The sequence below is a fragment of the Rhinatrema bivittatum genome, chromosome 9 (assembly GCF_901001135.1).
Source record: "Rhinatrema bivittatum chromosome 9, aRhiBiv1.1, whole genome shotgun sequence".
In the NCBI taxonomy this organism is placed as follows: Eukaryota; Metazoa; Chordata; class Amphibia; order Gymnophiona; family Rhinatrematidae; genus Rhinatrema; species Rhinatrema bivittatum.
Window position 1 is genome coordinate 198,716,619 of NC_042623.1, and position 17,950 is coordinate 198,734,568.

Consider the following 17,950-nt stretch of genomic DNA (forward strand, 5'->3'; position numbering starts at 1 on the left):
TAAAGCTTCCAAGTTTATAGTCCTTGTTTTATGTAACTTTGCTCTCCTTCTGATTATAAATTGCTGTTCTGTTTGTTACAGTTCTCTATCCCCGTTCGATGTAAACCGATCTGATATGGTATTTAACCATGAAGATCGGTATAGAAAAATGCTAAATAAAATAAATAAATAAAATAAATAAAATAAGATGCTCTCATTCGTTTTTTAGATAGCATTGAGGTTCTTGAATGCCCTATTATACTGACATCTCCTTCTCCTCCAGTATGTAGACCAAAAAAAGGGGTTAAATTATGATAACCATGAGCATCAATCATCAAAACGTCAATCCTGGCTGCTGTCCATTCATGCATCTTTCATATACATTCATAATTCAATCCTTTTAAAATGTCTCTCTCACTTTTACTTACCTCATGCTCTGATCAGAAATGACTGAATAGTTTTTTACACTGTTATTCTTACAGTTTCCTTTTGAAATATCAATAAGGGTGCAAGGGAAGGAGGAAAAGGAAGGGGGGCTGGAAGAGAAGGAGCCTTTTTTAAGCAGCTGAGATGCTATCATGGGGTCTTAGACTGCTGCCAAAAAATATAGAAAGGATCATACATTTTCACTAATCCTCCCATGATCCTTATAGTACATAACTTACAAAGCGTATTTAATTTTTATAAGCTTTTAAAGTGTCCAATTTAATTAGAAGTACTATTGGCTCACTCACAGCTGAATAACGATCCTTTTCCTTGGATATAAAACGAAAGTATCCTTGGTACATAGGCAAAATCCGGCCAACTGTAATTACACAAGAAAATGTAAAGGGACTGAATTAGCACACGTTCGGAACTTGCGCACAGCAATGTCAAACGTCAAGGCTTCAACCCTCCAGTAGATATCTACACTGTGCTCTGTTTAGGACTAACAAATCCCCCAAAACCCTCCTCAGAAAATCCCAATCCCAATAACAGCCTTAACCTTATTTGACGTCAAAACTTTCTACGCATGCTCAATGGAGTTCTTCACCCATTCTGTTCCGGATATTTGCAGGGTTTGTTTTTTTTTTTTCCCCCTTTTTGAGTGTACCCAGCACGCATGCTCCGGTCACAGCCAAGGTAGTCGCTGCGCGCAGGCGCGGAGTCTTCTGCCCTCCTCCCCGCGGAAAACTGCTCGGGTTGCGTATTGCAGTGAAGCAGCGGTAGCAGATGAGTGCATTGAAGTGACGGCAGCCGGTGCTTCCATCACGCATCTCCGTGCTCCCTCGCACGGACCCTGGCCGGCAGCCCCCTCCCCTCCCTTCCCAACCACACTGCCAAAAAAAAAAAAGAAAAAAAAAAGGGCAGGCGAACTATAACCACAAAATAATAATAAAGTCTCGGCTTAGGGAAACAGCCGTGCCGCCGTTTTGTGAGAAGAGAGCGCCGAAGCTAGCGAGCCCGCCATGGCCAAAGAAGAGAAAAAAACCTTCGGCCAGACCCTAGCCGACTGGAAGCAATTCATTTACAACCCGCGGAGCGGAGAAGTCCTGGGGCGGACGGCCAGCAGCTGGGGTAGGAGCCGGGGAAGTGAGAGGGGAGGGAAGACGTGTGGGGTACGGAGGAGGTGGTGGAAGCGGTGTTTTACCCGGCGCCAGCAGCAGCAGCCTCCATAAGCGCGCGGAGAGCGAGCGAGCGAGTTGTGTGTGTGTGTGCGCGCGCGCGCCCTCCCGCTGCCGGCACCGTCTCTGCTTCCCCTCCGGAAGCCTCAGCCGTGCCAGTACTAAAGCATTGGGAGGTTGCGCCGGAGGGGGTTGGGGGTCCCATGCCCCGGCCCCCCCACCCCCGCTGCTTCCTCGCAGAGTGTTTTGGGGGTTATATTTTTCCATCAGGATGACTGGTGTGCGGCAGTAGATGAAATGCCGAAATTCGCCGCATAGGGGGCTAAAAATAGCCAGAAAGTGACAGGGTGGGGGGGGAAGCTGAAGAGGGAATGCCGGTCTCCTACAAATGACCGATTCTGGACCGTCCGCTTCCAAGCCAGACCCCGCGTTACATTTATTTGATCTTTAACTCTCGGTTAATTTGACTCTGCCGTATTTAGTTGTTGGGGAATGGAGTGGCTGGTGCGGGGCATTGAAGGACAATATTTGACAGCAGTAGGTGGAGCAGTGGCGCGATGCCTTCCGCCACCCCCATTACTTAATCCTGCGGGTGTTTTTCCCCCGGTGAGCCGATCGGGTTTGAATGAATGGCGAGAAGGGAGCCAGGCTGTTGCAGGGAGTGGGTTTTGAGCCCGTGCCAGCAGCAGCAGCAGCTCCTCCTCCTCCGCCGCCGCCGGGTTTTGCCACCGGTGTTGGTGCTGCAGAGGGAGGGGCGCTGCCGCTGCGGACCCGAGGCGCCTCTCTGGCACCCTTTGGCCGGTTTTCTGGCAGCACGTGTGGGCGCGCGCCGATTGGAGGCCCCGCGGGCGAAAGACTTGAGCAAGCGGAGAAGCGGCTCCGGCTTCCTTTCTCGCTGGCATGTTTTCGTCCTTTAGTCATCGTTTACTGCAAAAACTGGCCCCTTCCCTCTCGCTGCACCGTGGCTCACAGTTCCGCTATCCAGCTAAATTATGTAGGAAAGAGTTGATTGGTAATTTAAAAAAGAGCTCCAGAATCAGCATGCACTATAATTTTTCTCTGTTCCGCGGTCAACCCGCAAATGTTGCTTTTTTGTTCACATTATTATTGGGTTCTCTGGCTTATACATTTTGTTTTAGGAATCCGATCGTGGCACCTCCTTACTTGTATGTTCTCGTATAACAGTTTCAAAGGTGGAAGTTATGTACTTTTATTTTTTTTTTAGAAATCTGAGCAGATCTGTCTGGTCCAGGGCAACTAATCGCTAATAAAACTACTGAGGAAAGCGAAAAGCTTGAGCGTGGGGATGTTTTCATTGTGCCAAGTCGTTTCCTGTTTGATGAACGAAGCTTTGACGTGAGATGCAAATAGGACCCTGCCATGCTGTTTAATGGCAGAAGGAAATTTCCACTCTTGCTGTCTTGTGACTAATGCTCTGACACCTCAATCAGCAGTTTTATTCATGGTGTGTTGGGTTCGAATTGTGTGTGTGTGTGTGTGTGTAAGCTGCAGATGATCCCTGAATACTAAAAAACAAACAACCCTCATCGACTACTTCAGCTTCTTCAAAAAATGTGATTGTTTGTCTGAGTTCGTTGTGTCTTACAAAGTTACTATTTTTTTTTTCAAAGCACACATATAAGATAAGGATATAAACTGTTTTAAGGACCAAATGCAGAAGTTAAAGAAAAGTCCCATTGTAGGGAAGCAGTAAACTAAGTATGCAGTGTCATGTAAAGGTTCAGATACATTGGTTTGCTTAATTTACCTTGGAGAGTCCAGAGATCAGAACGTACTCATTGTAAAACCAGGTTAGTTATCTGGCACAGAAAATTTAGTTTAATTTTGCAAACCAGCAGTAAAGTAACGACTTTTACATGTTCCAATTCGGAATATTTTTTTGGTAAGGTGACCATGGAAGAATCTTGAAATGTTAGTATGTAAGACAGTGGTACCTTTATTCATCTTCTGGCCAATTGTGTATTTTGGAGTTTTGAAATATGTTCCTGGTCTTACTAAAGTTTAAATTTAATTGAATTGTTCATAAGATGTTTTATAGAGAGCCAACAGAAATAAGTTATTTTAACCATTGAAGATCTAAATATTTAGGTTTATGGGCCATCATGGGGGTTAAAACTACCATGTAGGGCAGCTAGCTCTGCTCTGACTTGGTGTCTCCCTGTGCACTGCTGTTGCATGTTTTTTTGTTTTTTTATATCTTGCAGAGGTTTATAGTTTTAACAATGTTTTGCTTTAGGTTGTGTTTTGTATTTCCTTGCAGCTATTGTTTCCCCATGGCTGCTGAATGATAAGCCATAAACAAATTAGGAAATTAAATGAGGACGTACAGATTAATTTCACTGATGATTTGCTTGTAGACCAAGCGTACACGATTAAAGAATATTAAATGTTCTAATGAAAGCAAGGAAAGGGAGCGACAAGGAAAGAGCAGGATGATTGAAAAGCTGATGTTCACTAACTCTCCATACTTGCTAAATTTAGGATGATCTCGTTGAAAGATTTTCATATAAAATATGACTTGTTCAGGCCACATAGCAAGAAAAGAAATTGGTACCGAATTGTCTTTAGCTTTTGCAGTGGGTCTGAAAAACCAATGGGAAGGTATGTAGAAGAGTGGTGAAAAGAAACCAGTGCATCAAGAAATCTCAAGTCACAATTTAAAATACTAAAATAAAAAAATACAAATGCTATGCAAAAAGATAATGTCGGGTGTTTTGCTGACGCAAGAACAAATGGGAACACTTTGTCCTTGAGTCTATGGTGTTGTGCTGCTTTAGGAAGAGATGGTTAGTTCTCTTTTATAACATTATGACGCTTAAAAAAACCCACAAATCATTTTATGTTCAAATGGTGCGAAAGTCAACTTCTTTCTTTTTTTTTTATACTTAATATCCTTTCCTTCTAGCAAGGCTGCCCAAAGCGGCTTACAATCAAAATGCAATATAACAAAAAAAGCATGAAAGGCATTATAAATACAAAATCATCATAGAATATAACTTTATGAATATGGTTGCTCAGTTAAGCCAGACTAATTACTTCATAATTCAACCAGACCCAGCAAACCCTTCTAGATTGGCAAATATTCTCGGTCTTCTCTTCACCCTTGCCTGAGTCTCGGTTTGGGCAAAAATCTCAATGACCCAGCCCATCTGGATAGCGAGGGGGGGGGGGGGAGGTTGGGTTGCCCCTTTCTTCCAGACTGATCAAAAATTCTCAATAGGAAAAAAAAATCCTCCCCTCTTCTTGAGCAGTACCACTTTAGGATAGCCAAGATCAACAGTAAAAAAAACCCCCCTCTTCTTTATTGATCACTGACCTCCAAGGATGAGGCTATGACCATCAGCAAAGCTCCTACTCCTCTCTCAGTGTCGCCTTAACTCTGAATCTGAGCATGCTTCAGGGACCGTTTATAGCCCACAGGAGCCTTCCCACAAAAAGGGGTGGGGATAGAGCCTGGAGGAGGAGGCACAAAAGCCTCCTTCCCACCATCTATGATGGAAAAATACCAAGGGATATGTCTAGTGACAGGCAAGGCCGGGTCACACACACCGCCCCCCCCCCCGCCCCGGTCTATAAAAGAAAAAAACAATTAGAAGCAAAATACTGGTGCCTAACATTCCAGTGCATATACCAAAATAACATTGGACAGCACAATGAGTTATCAATTTCTTAACCGTTGGGGGTGCACTAACCCAAGGGCTAAATTTTGACCAGCATAGCAGTCTTGGGAAAATAGTTCATAAGACATACATGACAATATCATACAGTACATAGAACAATTATTAAATTATTGAGCCCCTTGAGGAAGAATCAAGTACATGAATCATCATTTCAGTACCTCTCTGCACCTTAAGTTAATTGGAAGGGACCATCCCTTAGAAATTCAGTAGCATGTTCATGGTAGCAGTGACCATCGCCAATAAAATTTAAAGGCCATTACCTTCTATTCCACACATTACCTTCAGCCTAAACATGGCAGCGGTGATAGACATAGAAATGCTCTCGCTAGGAGCCTCTTCCCATCAAAGGAGTGGGGTAACTACTGGCACACAAGCAGGCCGATGCAGCAAGAAGCGTGGGAGAACGGGTGCTCCGTGTTGAGCATCAGCTCTTCCGACGCGCGCCCAGCCACCTCTCCTGGGCTGCGCGATCCTGTATTAAAATGAGGGGTCTCGCTAAAAAGGAGGTGCTAGGGACAATAGCGCGTCACCAGCACCTCCTTATTAAAGGAAACCCAGGAGAGAGGTGGCTGTCAGTGGGTTCAAGAAACCGCTCAATTTTACGAGCGTCGGTTTTCCGAGCCCCGCTGATAGCCATAGGTTAGGAAAATGGACACCAGTAAAATTGAGCATCCGTTTTCCTAATGTGACCGGCTGGCATATTTTTTTTTAAATAAAACATTTTTTGGTTCCTCAGACCATGATATTGCCATGATATTAAGTCAGAGGGTGTACAGAAAAGCAGTATTTTCTGCTTTTCTGTACAATTTTTTGGGCTGCTCAGAAACTAACGCCTGCCTGCTCAGAAATTCTGAGTGTAAAATGTGTCTTGGCCGCACGTTTGGTTTTTTTTTTCAGTATCCTGTGTGTATAACTAATAGCCTCATCAACATGCATTTGCATGTGATGAGCATTATTAGTTTCAGGAAGGGTTGGACATACGTTTTCAACACGCTAAACCCCTTACAGTATAAGGAGTAGTGGACGCACGCCAAAAATGTGCATCCAACTGCACGTTAAACAGTGCGCTGTGGCGATCAAAAAAGCAACAATGTTAGGAATTATTAAGAAGGGAATGGAAAATAAAATGGTGGATGTCACAATGCCTCTATTGTGAGACTACACCTTGAATACTGTGTGCAGTTCTGGTCATCACATCTCAAAAAGAATATAGCTGCACTGAAGAAAGTTCAGAGAAGGAAGACCAAAATGATAAGCATGGAAAGGTTGCCCTATGAGGAAATGCTAAAGAAGTTAGGGCTGTTCAGTTTGGACAAGAGAAGACTGAGGGGGAATATGATAGAAGTTTACAAAATCATGAAAGAACTTGAACAAGTAAATCACCTTCAATACTGTGTACAATTCTGGTCCGCCCGCATCTCAAAAAGATATAATTGCGATGGAGAAGGTACAGAGAAGGGCAACCAAAATGATAAGGGGAATGAAACAGCTCCCCTATGAGGAAAGACTAAAGAGGTTAGGACTTTTCAGCTTGGAGAAGAGACGGCTGAGGGGGGATATGATAGAGGTGTTTAAAATCATGAGAGGTCTAGAACGGGTAGATGTGAATCGGTTATTTACTCTTTCGGATAATAGACTAGGAGGCACTCCATGAAGTTAGCATGTGGCACATTTAAAACTAATCGGAGAAAGTTCTTTTTTACTCAACGCACAATTAAACTCTGGAATTTGTTGCCAGAGGATGTGGTTAGTGCAGTTAGTATAGCTGTGTTTAAAAAAGGATTGGATAAGTTCTTGGAGCAGAAGTCCATTACCTGCTATTAAGTTCGCTTAGAGAATAGCCACTGCCATTAGCAATGGTAACATGGAACAGACTTAGTTTTTGGGTACTTGCCAGGTTCTTATGGCCTGGATTGGCCTCTGTTGGAAACAGGATGCTGGGCTTGATGGACCCTTGGTCTGACCCAGTATGGCATGTTCTTATGTATATTGGTTATTTACTCTCTCTGATAATGGAAGGACCAGGGGGCACTCTATGAAGTTAGGAAGTAGCTCATTTAAAACAAATCGAAGAAAATTCATTTTCGCTCAGCGTATAGTTAAGCTCTGGAATTCATTACCAGAGGATGTGGTTACAGCAGTTAGTGTAACTGGGTTTAAAAAAGGTTTGGATAAGTTCCTAGAGGATAAATCCATAAACTGCTATGACAGTAATTAAGCAATGGTAGCTTGTGATCTATCTAATATTTAGGTATTTGCCAGGTACTTGTGACTTGGATTGGCCACTGTCGGACACAGGATAATGGGCTTGATGGATCCTTGGTCTGACCCAATATGGCATATCTTATGTTCTTATGTCCTTATGTTCCTCCATCTCCAACAATCTGTTCAGCACGGATTACAATAAAACAATCATAAAATCAGCATAATACAAAAATTACATATACAAGAACTTGACATACAAAACACTACATTCATATAAATATACCTAAAATAACATTTAAAATACTTAAGAATAAATCATGGTGCTTCATCCAAATGCCTTCTCAAAGTACACTGTCTTTAATACCTTTTTAAACACTTTAAAATCCTGTTGTTGTTTAAGCTCAACAGGCAATTTATTCCACTCATTTGCTGCTACTGAAGAAAAGAATTTGCCCTCTAGTTTGAGCCCATCTAAATAAACATTTTGGCCGTGGGAATAGCTAACAATTGGGAATGATGTGGAATGTAAAACTCAATTTAATCTCTCAATACACATGGAGAAAACGTCCTCAAAAGTTTGGAAACAATGGTTACCAACCTAAATATGCTCCTCCATTTAACTTAACTTACCTCTTGCCATCTTGAGAGCTGTATCACCATCAAGACTCTTTGAACAAGGACTTCTCCTTGAGACATTGGATTCAATATGTTCTATGGTGCCTCCGGGTTTCCATACATTTACCGGTTCGGTTTGACTAGGAGGGGGTACCACCTGGAGTCCAGTGGGAGCTTCTCAATAAGATGAACCTATAGTGGTTTTGGAAGAAGTTTCTACCCTTACTTCTGGTCAAAGGACTCAACATCCCATAGACCAGACAGCACAATTGGTGAAGACTTTCATTGCCTTGCTGGCAGCTAGGGACAAGGAGGGCACTCTTAAACATCTCCTGTTTAGAATGTTGGATTTGTTCCCTCGTTAGGGAGTCCCTCTTCAGCTTCACACCACAGGAGCTCTTAATCAGGGCGAAATCTAGTCCCAAACTGTCTTGCTCTGCAGAGTCCACCCAGTCTGAAGACGCACCTTGAGATGCTACTGTCTGAAGCATGCCCCAGGAATATTCCCCTTCGAGATGATCGTTACTCTGCCCTGATTACCTACATCATCATTGGGGTTCTGGGTTAGTATTCCCTCACCTCCTGGGTCCAAAGAAGGGTCTAAGGGAATTCCCTCTGACACTCTCCCCCCAACAGTTGATCTGCCAGAGCACTCTTTACCTCCAGAAGATATCCTTCATTCTAATTTTTTTGACAAGTTGGGGAAGATGTTGGGAGTCAACATCTGCAAGGACAGTGATCCCACACTGAAGTCTTCAGGTTTCTCCATATTCTGGAAACTGAGCCTGCAACAATCCTGATGCCCTCGATCCTGCGTGATTTACAAATGAGAATGTGGGAGAATCCATCATCTTGATCCCCAGAGGCAGGATACTGGATCTTAAATATAGAGTTCAGCAAACCCTGGGGTTCAAGATAGTCCAATTGCTGCACCGGTTAGTGGAGTGGAATTGGCACTAAAACAGGCAAAGATGAGGATTTTCTTCAGCACCTCACTGGGCAAGTACAAGTTGGACAACTTGGGGGAAAAGGTTTTTCAGAGTGTACCTGCATCACAACCCACCAATTCTATATAGTGCAAAACTTATGTGAGTTCATTGAAAAGCTAAAATCCCTGTTGATCATTGGATGGAGAACAGACAGATTATCTGCAGGCCTTTCGAGGTGCAGGGGAGTGCAAGCATCATATTCTCTGCTCTGTTTCTGAATTATTTGAAACCACAGCCAGATCTTTGGCAGCGGCCATTGGAGCCCACCGAATCGCTTGGTTGAGAATCAGTCTGCTTGAGGATATGCACGATAATTTCTCCAATGTGCTCTGTTCTGTCTAGATTAGAACCTCTTCGGAGACTAGCTCAGAGAAACCATCACCCAAATTAAGGTGCAGCATGTTGTAATTCAATCTCTTTTGATGGGTTTTGAACAACTGCCACCTTTTGAGGCATCCTGACTTTTCTTTTTTTTTGTATATGAAATTTTTTATTGATCACATTAAACAGGCAACATGTCAAAAGAATACAATGAGATCAATACCATTTGCCAACAAAGAAACCCCCCAATCCCCCTTCCCCGTCCCTCCCCACCTCTTCTCCATAATCACTCCAATACAGAAGAATCCAACCATATCTCATAAGCAAGTCACCAAAGAAAAAGAGAAAGAGCATGAACTCCTGACTTTTCTTTTAAGCACTCCTCCTTCCAGAGATGCCCCTTCTGCTAATTTCAGCAATATCGGGCACCAACTGTGCTTCCAAAATAGCAACTTCTGGCTCTCAGATGTCGGCATGAGAGACATCAGCCGAAAATGCAGTAAGTCCCGCTCGTCTGGGCCTAGTTTTTAATTGGACTCAAGCTTCGACACACACACCCCTCCAATAGGGGGGGAAGGATTCCCATTTACCTGGAGGAGTGGTGGAAGATTACCAAGGAGCAGTGGGTCCTCAAAATTGTGGAGTCTGATTTATTTGTGCTTCTCCTGCCTTCCAACATTGCATGGTTGTTCAACCTTCAATCTAGATCTGTCTCATTTGACTTTGGGGTGGAGTTCTTCTCAGCCAATGGGTGATGGAACCTGCCCCTCCCAATCACTATTTCAAAGGGCTTTATTCCTGCTATTTCATTATCCCCAAGAAATCAGGGGAATTCAGACCCATCTTGTTTTTACAAAGTCTGAATAATAGGGAGAAATTCAAAAAGAACTTCCGCCACACCATCCTATCTTTCATTCAAGTGGGAGACTGAATATGTGCCTTGGATCTGCAAGATGCATATACTCACGTAGACATAAATGACTCTCACTGGCAGTACCTTCATTTTGTAGTGGATTCCTCTCATTACAAAGACAAGGTTCTCCGTTTTGGGTTCTCGGCAGCCCTGAAGATCTTCACCAAATGCCTAACAGTCGTAACAGTGCATCTTTGATGTCAAGAGATTTAAGTCTTCCCCTACCTGGATGACTGGTTAGTGATGGGGCCTTCCCAAGCAGAGGTGTTAGATTTCCTACAAACGGACAATCCAGCTTCTTCAGTCTCTGGCATTCACGGTCAATATCGTCAAATCAAATCTTGTTCCTACTCAAAGAATCAAGTTCATAGGGGTATGGATAAGACTGGAAGAGAGTGTATGCCTTCCAACAGAGCAAGCCTGCTGCCTTTGAGCTTTGATTTGGAGTCTTCTACAGAAGGATCACATCATTGCTGGTGAGATATTAGTTGTTCTGGGTCACATGGCAGCAGTAATACATGTGATCCTCATGACCAGCCTCAACATTTATTTTTTATTTAAAGGCATTTCTAATCCATGACGTCCAAAGTTCGGGGCAGGTTAAATGAAAACATTCTCATGCGCATTCTCCAGTGACTCCACGATCATTGGGCTCAGTTGCATCAGCCCTTGTTATTCCTAGTTAGGATTACAGCAAAAATGAAGTGGTCTCTCCACTGGTGGCTAGACCCAAGCATCTTAGAAATGGGATCTCCCCTTCAGCTTCTGCCTCATCAGGTGACACTAGCAATGGCTGCATCTTACCGGGGGATGGGGTAAGCACACGGATTCTTTCCAAACCCATTGGAATCTGGTTGTCAACAGAAAACCTGTTTCAAATCAGTCTTCTGGAGCTGCGAGGAATTGGACATGCTTTGAGAGCTTTTTCACATCTCTTTTAGGGAAAGAATTCTAATCCAAACCAGCAGTCATGTAGCAATGGTTTATGTCATCAAGTAAGGGGGCATAGGGCTATGGATCCTTTAGTCTATGAGAATTGGGGAATGGGTTTGCAGCCACAGAGTCTACTTATAAGCAACCTACCTTCTCAGGATCTCCAATCCATTGGCAGATTGGTTCAGCAGAGTATTTCATCTCCATGATCAGATTTCAGTGCCAGGAAAAATAGTGGAAAGTGTTCTAAACATCAAAATCACAGAACATATAGAAAGACATGGTTTAATGGAACAAAGTCAGCATGGCTTACCCAGGGCAAGTCTTGCCTCACAATCTGCTTCACTTTTTTGAAGGAGTTAATAAACATGTGGATAAAGGTGAACCGGTAGATATAGTATACTTGGATTTTCAGAAGGCGTTTGACAAAGTTCCTCATGAGAGGCTTCTAGGAAAAGTAAAAAGTCATGGAATAGGTGGCGATGTCCTTTCGTGGCTTGCAAACTGGCTAAAAGACAGGAAACAGAGAGTAGGATTAAATGGGCAATTTTCTCAGTGGAAGGGAGTGGACAGTGGAGTGCCTCAGGGATCTGTATTGGGACCCTTACTGTTCAATATATTTATAAATGATCTGGAAAGAAATACGACGAGTGAGATAATCAAATTTGCAGATGACACAAAATTGTTCAGAGTAGTTAAATCACAAGCAGATTGTGATAAATTGCAGGAAGACCTTGTGAGACTGGAAAATTGGGCATCCAAATGGCAGATGAAATTTAATGTGGATAAGTGCAAGGTGATGCATATAGGGAAAAATAACCCATGCTATAATTACACAATGTTGGGTTCCATATTAGGTGCTACAACCCAAGAAAGAGATCTAGGTGTCATAGTGGATAAGACATTGAAATCGTCAGTGCAGTGTGCTGCGGCAGTCAAAAAAGCAAACAGAATGTTGGGAATTATTAGAAAAGGAATGGTGAATAAAACGGAAAATGTCATAACGCCTCTATCTCTCCATGGTGAGACCGCACCTTGAATACTGTGTACAATTCTGGTCGCCGCATCTCAAAAAAGATATAATTGCGATGGAGAAGGTACAGAGAAGGGCTACCAAAATGATAAGGGGAATGGAACAACTCCCCTATGAGGAAAGACTAAAGAGGTTAGGACTTTTCAGCTTGGAGAAGAGACGACTGAGGGGGGGGGATATGATAGAGGTGTTTAAATCATGATAGGTCTAGAACGGGTAGATGTGAATCGGTTATTTACTCTTCGGATAGTAGAAAGACTAGGGGCACTCCATTAAGTTAGCATGGGGCACATTTAAAACTAATCTGAGAAAGTTCTTTTTTACTCAACACACAATTAAACTCTGGAATTTGTTGCCAGAGAATGTGGTTAGTGCAGTTAGTATAGCTGTGTTTAAAAAGGATTGGATAAGTTCTTGGAGGAGAAGTCCATACCTGCTATTAAGTTCACTTAGAGAATAGCCACTGCCATTAGCAATGGTTACATGGAATAGACTTAGTTTTTGGGTACTTGCCAGGTTCTTATGGCCTGGATTGGCCACTGTTGGAAACAGGATGCTGGGCTTGATGGACCCTTGGTCTGACCCAGTATGGCATTTTCTTATGTTCTTATGTTCTTATGGTGATAGGTTGGTCAATCTCTGGGGTTGCCCTTCAATTGATTTGTTCAATTCAGAGGACAACAGAAAAGTAGAAAGATTCTGCTGCATTCTACTGTGGATGCTTTTCTGCTCAAATGAGATGCAGATCTACTGTATGTTTTTCCACCGCTCCCCTATGAGGAAAGACTGAAGAGGTTAGGGCTGTTCAGCTTGGAGAAGAGATGGCTGAGGGGGGATATGATAGAGGTCTTTAAGATCATGAGAGGTCTTGAACGAGTAGATGTGAATAGGTTATTTACACTTTTTTGAATAATAGACTAGGGGGCATTCCATGAAGTTAGCAAGTAGCACATTTAAGACTAATCGTAGAAAATTCTTTTTCACTTAATGCACAATAAAGCTCTAGAATATGTTGCCAGAGGATGTGGTTAGTGCAGTTAGTGTAGCTGGATTCAAAAAAGGTTTGGATAAGTTCTTGGAGGAGAAGTCCATTAACTGCTATTAATCAAGTTTACTTAGGGAATAGCCACTGCTATTAATTGCATCAGTTATACTATTAACAGAACTGTTTAATATGTAACCAATCGACACTAGATGCTGAAAAAAATCATATAAATGGAAACTTAATATCTTAATTTATATAGTGAGTAGAGACCTCATATATATTTAGTGGAGGTAACTTGTTGTTTACTCACACTAATTAACGATAGTTCTTAGTGTATCCTGTAATTCTACAGGTACATTAATTCACCATCTTTAAATTATATATAATCATGGGTCTCACAGTAGGTCTCACTCAGATTTTTTTCTTTTTTTTTTTTTTGAAAATAAGCAAGTGTTTCTTTTTAACGTTCTTGTACTCAATGAGCAACTATTTCTTTTTAACGTTCTTGTACTTCAGGAGTTTTATCGGCAATTACTAAGCGCTTTAGTGCTACTTTATTTATTTATATATATTTTTTTAGAGTTCTTTCAAAGACATATGCGGTTCTGATTTTGTCAGCAATTGCTATAAATTCAGTTTTAAAGTACTTTCCCACTGGCAACTTATATGCGCTTTAACATTGGAGCGCTTTAACACTAGCAACTTATCTTGTCCTTCATTGTGCTGATGGCTGCACGCTGAGAGTTGAGCGAAAACGAACGAATGTTGAGATCAACAAGTAGAGTCTCCTGCCCGACACGGCTCGTGTTTCGTCGGTTGCTTCATCAGGGGCTGGCACTCTCTTTTAATTTTATCTCCACAGCTAAGATGAAAAAGCATACAATTACAACCGTACATATTTGACAGCCAAAAAAGACATCAATGAACCGTTATACATACTCCACAGATGTACGAATCGTTCTGCTCATTTCAATCTCACTTCAGCGTTTCCTTCCCCGAATACGGTCCTCCATTTTGATTTTCCCGGACTCTATTTAAACCCAACCATTTATTTATTTATTTATTATAACTTTTTATACCGAAGTTCAATTAACAGAGTTAATTATCAATCCGGGTTACATTACAACCAAACATTGACAGTAACAAAAGTTGTCTTACATAGAACAAGGGAGGAGATAACTTGGGCGCAACTTTAAGCAAATTGGTTTATCAGGGAACTTAAAACAAATTGGTAAGTCATGGAGAGGGCGGGAAGGCCTGAAGAGGGGGGTGAGGAAGGAAAAGGGGTTATTACAATTAACGAGGATAGGAGCAAAAATAACAAGCTGAGGCGAAGAGGGAGATGAGTTAGGATCCTAAGCTTGGGATGAAAAGTTCCATGATGAAGTGGAGTTCGGCGAGAGGTTATGGAAAAGCTTGTCTGAATAGTAGAGTCTTAAGTCTCTTCTTGAAAATGAGCGGGCATTGTTCCAGTCTGAGGTCGGGGGGGGAGCAAATGGCAACCATGGGATATTGCTAACAACCAATCACAAAATCAAGGACTGGACAGACTAGACTACCAATAGAAAAAATGCAGACCTATGACGTCAGATTAGGGTTAACCAGTCAACCTATTCATTCATACCTGAAGGGCCATGCGATGATGATTTGAAAATCCATTTTTGTTCACAATAATTCAACTTTTGATGTAAATCACCTCCCCTATTTGAACAAATTATTTGATCCAACACTGTCCATTGCAACTGTTGAAAAGTGTGGGAATGTTCAATGCAGTGTTTAACCATCGGGGCTTCCAAATAGTGTGTTCATCCTACTCCTATGTTCTCTTAAACGGATCCTCACTGCTCTGCTGGTACGTCCTATATACAGGAGTGGACAAGGGCACTGTATTAGGTAGACAACATTACTGGAGGTACAGTCTGTAATTTTTCTTTTTTTATATTGTATCCCAGTATGTGGATGTTGCCAAAACTCGCCAGAAATTGTTTGTGCATACATATCACACTCATTACATGCCCCATGAAAACCTGTAGTGGATTCGGAGTTCATCTTTAGTCATAGTAAGGACCACCTGGTCTTTGATATTTCTACCCCTCCTATAAGAGAACAATGGTAGATCAGAAAAAATATTTTGATGCAGTTGTAAAATATGCCAGTGATACCTGATGCTTGCGGGAAAGCACTTTAAAATTGAATTTATAGCAATTGCTGCCAAACTCGGAACCACATATGTCTTTGAAAGAACTCTAAAAAAAAAGTAGCGCTAAAGCATTTAGTAATTGCAGATAAAACTCCTAAAGTACAAGAATGTTAAAAAGAAATAGTTGCTCATCGAGTACAAGAACGTTAAAAAGAAACACTTGCTCATTTAAAAAGGAGAAAAAAGAAAAAAATCTGTGAGTGAGACCTACTGTGAGTGAGACCCATGATTATATATAATTCAAAGATGGTGAATTAATATACCTGTAGAATTACAGGATACACTAAGTAAGAACTATCGTTAATTAGTGTGAATAAACAATAAGTTACCTCCACTAAATAAATATGAGGTACCTATTCACTAAAAAAAATACACATGAGGTCTCTACTCACTATATAAACTAAGATATTAAAAATTTCCATTTATATGATGTTTTTCAGCATCTAGTATTAATTGCATCAGAGCATGGGATCTTCTTAGTGTTTGGGTAATTACCAGGTTCTTGTGGCCTGGATTGGCCACTGTTGGAAACAGGATGCTGGGTTTGATGGACCCTTGGTCTGACCCAGCATGGCAATTTCTTATGTTTTTATGTTCTTATTAGTGGCTAGAAGAGTGCAGAAAGTTCTCAAGGATTGGGTGCCCTTGATACTCATTGCTCTAGCATGACACAGACAATTGTGGTTCTCATACTTGGTCCAGTTGTCAGTCAACCCGACGATCCCTCTGGAATCTGATCCGACTTTAACTCAGGAGGAGGGTCATTTACATCATCCAAATCTTTCCTCTCTCAGCCTGACTACATTGATGGTGAGCGTTTACTAATCTCATTGCTGTCATTATCTGAGGAAGTTAAGGATATTGTAGTTTCTACCAGGAATCCTTCAACAAGAAGAGCTTATGGTTTTAAATGAAAAAGAATTTCTTTTTGGTGTCAAGCAAGTTCCTTGGAGCTATTGGCTTGCGAGCCAAAGGTGTTGCTTCAGTACTTCCATCTTTCCTCTTTGGATCTTGGTATGTCATCAGTCAAAGAGCATCTTAGTACTATTGCGGCTTTCCATATTCATGTGGATGCAAAACAAACTCCTCACCTGAAAAGTGGTGGTCCTAGTTGCCATCACGTTGGCTAGAAGAGTCAGCGAGCATCAGGTGGTATTTTTTACTCGCCATATATGCAATTCTTCCACAACAGAGTGGTGCTTTGCGTGCAACCCAAGTTTCTGCTGAAGGCTGTTTCGGTTTTTCATCTGAATCAAACCTTTGTGTTGCCCACATTGTTCCCCAGATCTCATGCGCAAGAAGGGGAGAAGGCCTTGCATTTGCTGGACTGCCAAAGAGCCTTAGCTTATTTTCTAGAGAGCACAACCTTATTGTGGGGCTTTTCAACTCTTTGTCTCTTGCGAACCTAACAGACTAGGAGTAGCAGTTGCCAAGCTGACCTCTAGATCAGTGGTTCTCAACCTTTTTTCTGTCGGGACACACCTGACAGATGGTTCTCACATGCGTGACACACTGACCCATGATCGTCACGGGGCTAGATGTGAAAGTACAGTTTGCATCCACGGGAACCCCCCTGACCCACAATAATGGATGTAAAGCAAATTATGACATTCCCCATACAACTCACCCTACAAAAAAGATGTTCTGGTATCATCTCAGTAACAGCAACTCAAACTCCTTCTACTTCCAGGCTCAATAGCCCTACTTATGAAAAGACAGCAGTTTACCATCAATGCATGTCCTCTTGAGAAAACACAACAAATAAGACTGATAAAACGCTTACATGCTAGTAAAATATCTCATCTCGGTAACAGACACAGAACCGACCTAACATACTCCCAGGATCTGTAGTAATGCACATAAACGAATCCGCACACAGTTACACCTGTATTATGGAATACACTCAAACAGCAGCAACCCTATCTATGAAAAGGCAACACTATAAATATTAAATCAGGCCCTAAAACCAATACACCTCTTATTAGGAAAACAGAACTAGCAAGCAGCTATAGATCCCCACACAAGAAATAATTGTAAAACTATACTAATAAGCAGAATAATGTTTCACAACAACTATTGAACAGAATAACATCCAACAATTAAAAACTCATAAAAACTATTAAAAATTCTCCAAACACCAATAAAATATTTCAAAAAAAGCAGACACATCACATAATATTAAATAATTAAAATGGCAGTCAATCAAGAAAAATAAACTTAAAAAGCCACCTTTACTTACCCCCTCCAGCAGCTCTCCTACCCCTCTTCCATGCAGGCCGTAGCCCACAGCAGAAGCAGCAGTAGTGGCTAAGCTCTGTACTCATGGTCCTCTTCCTTAGTTCCCATGTCTCTCTCACACACACACACCATACCAATCATGCCCCCATGACCAGTTTCTGTCTCTCACACACCAATCATCTCCCAAACAGTCTTTGACAAAGACACCAGTCACCTTCCTGAACAGTTTCTCTC

General features: G+C 41.9%; 1 protein-coding gene across 1 annotated transcript in view; it reads left to right on the forward strand.

Moving 5' to 3' along the window:
- Positions 1-1,121: 1,121 nt before the first annotated feature.
- ATP1B3 (ATPase Na+/K+ transporting subunit beta 3) overlaps positions 1,122-17,950 on the forward strand; it is an 85,343-nt gene continuing 68,514 nt past the window's right edge. The window contains exon 1 of the mRNA XM_029615394.1: positions 1,122-1,536. Coding sequence (XP_029471254.1) covers positions 1,428-1,536 — 109 coding nt within the window. The 5' untranslated portion in view covers positions 1,122-1,427. The remainder of the gene's footprint in view (positions 1,537-17,950) is intronic.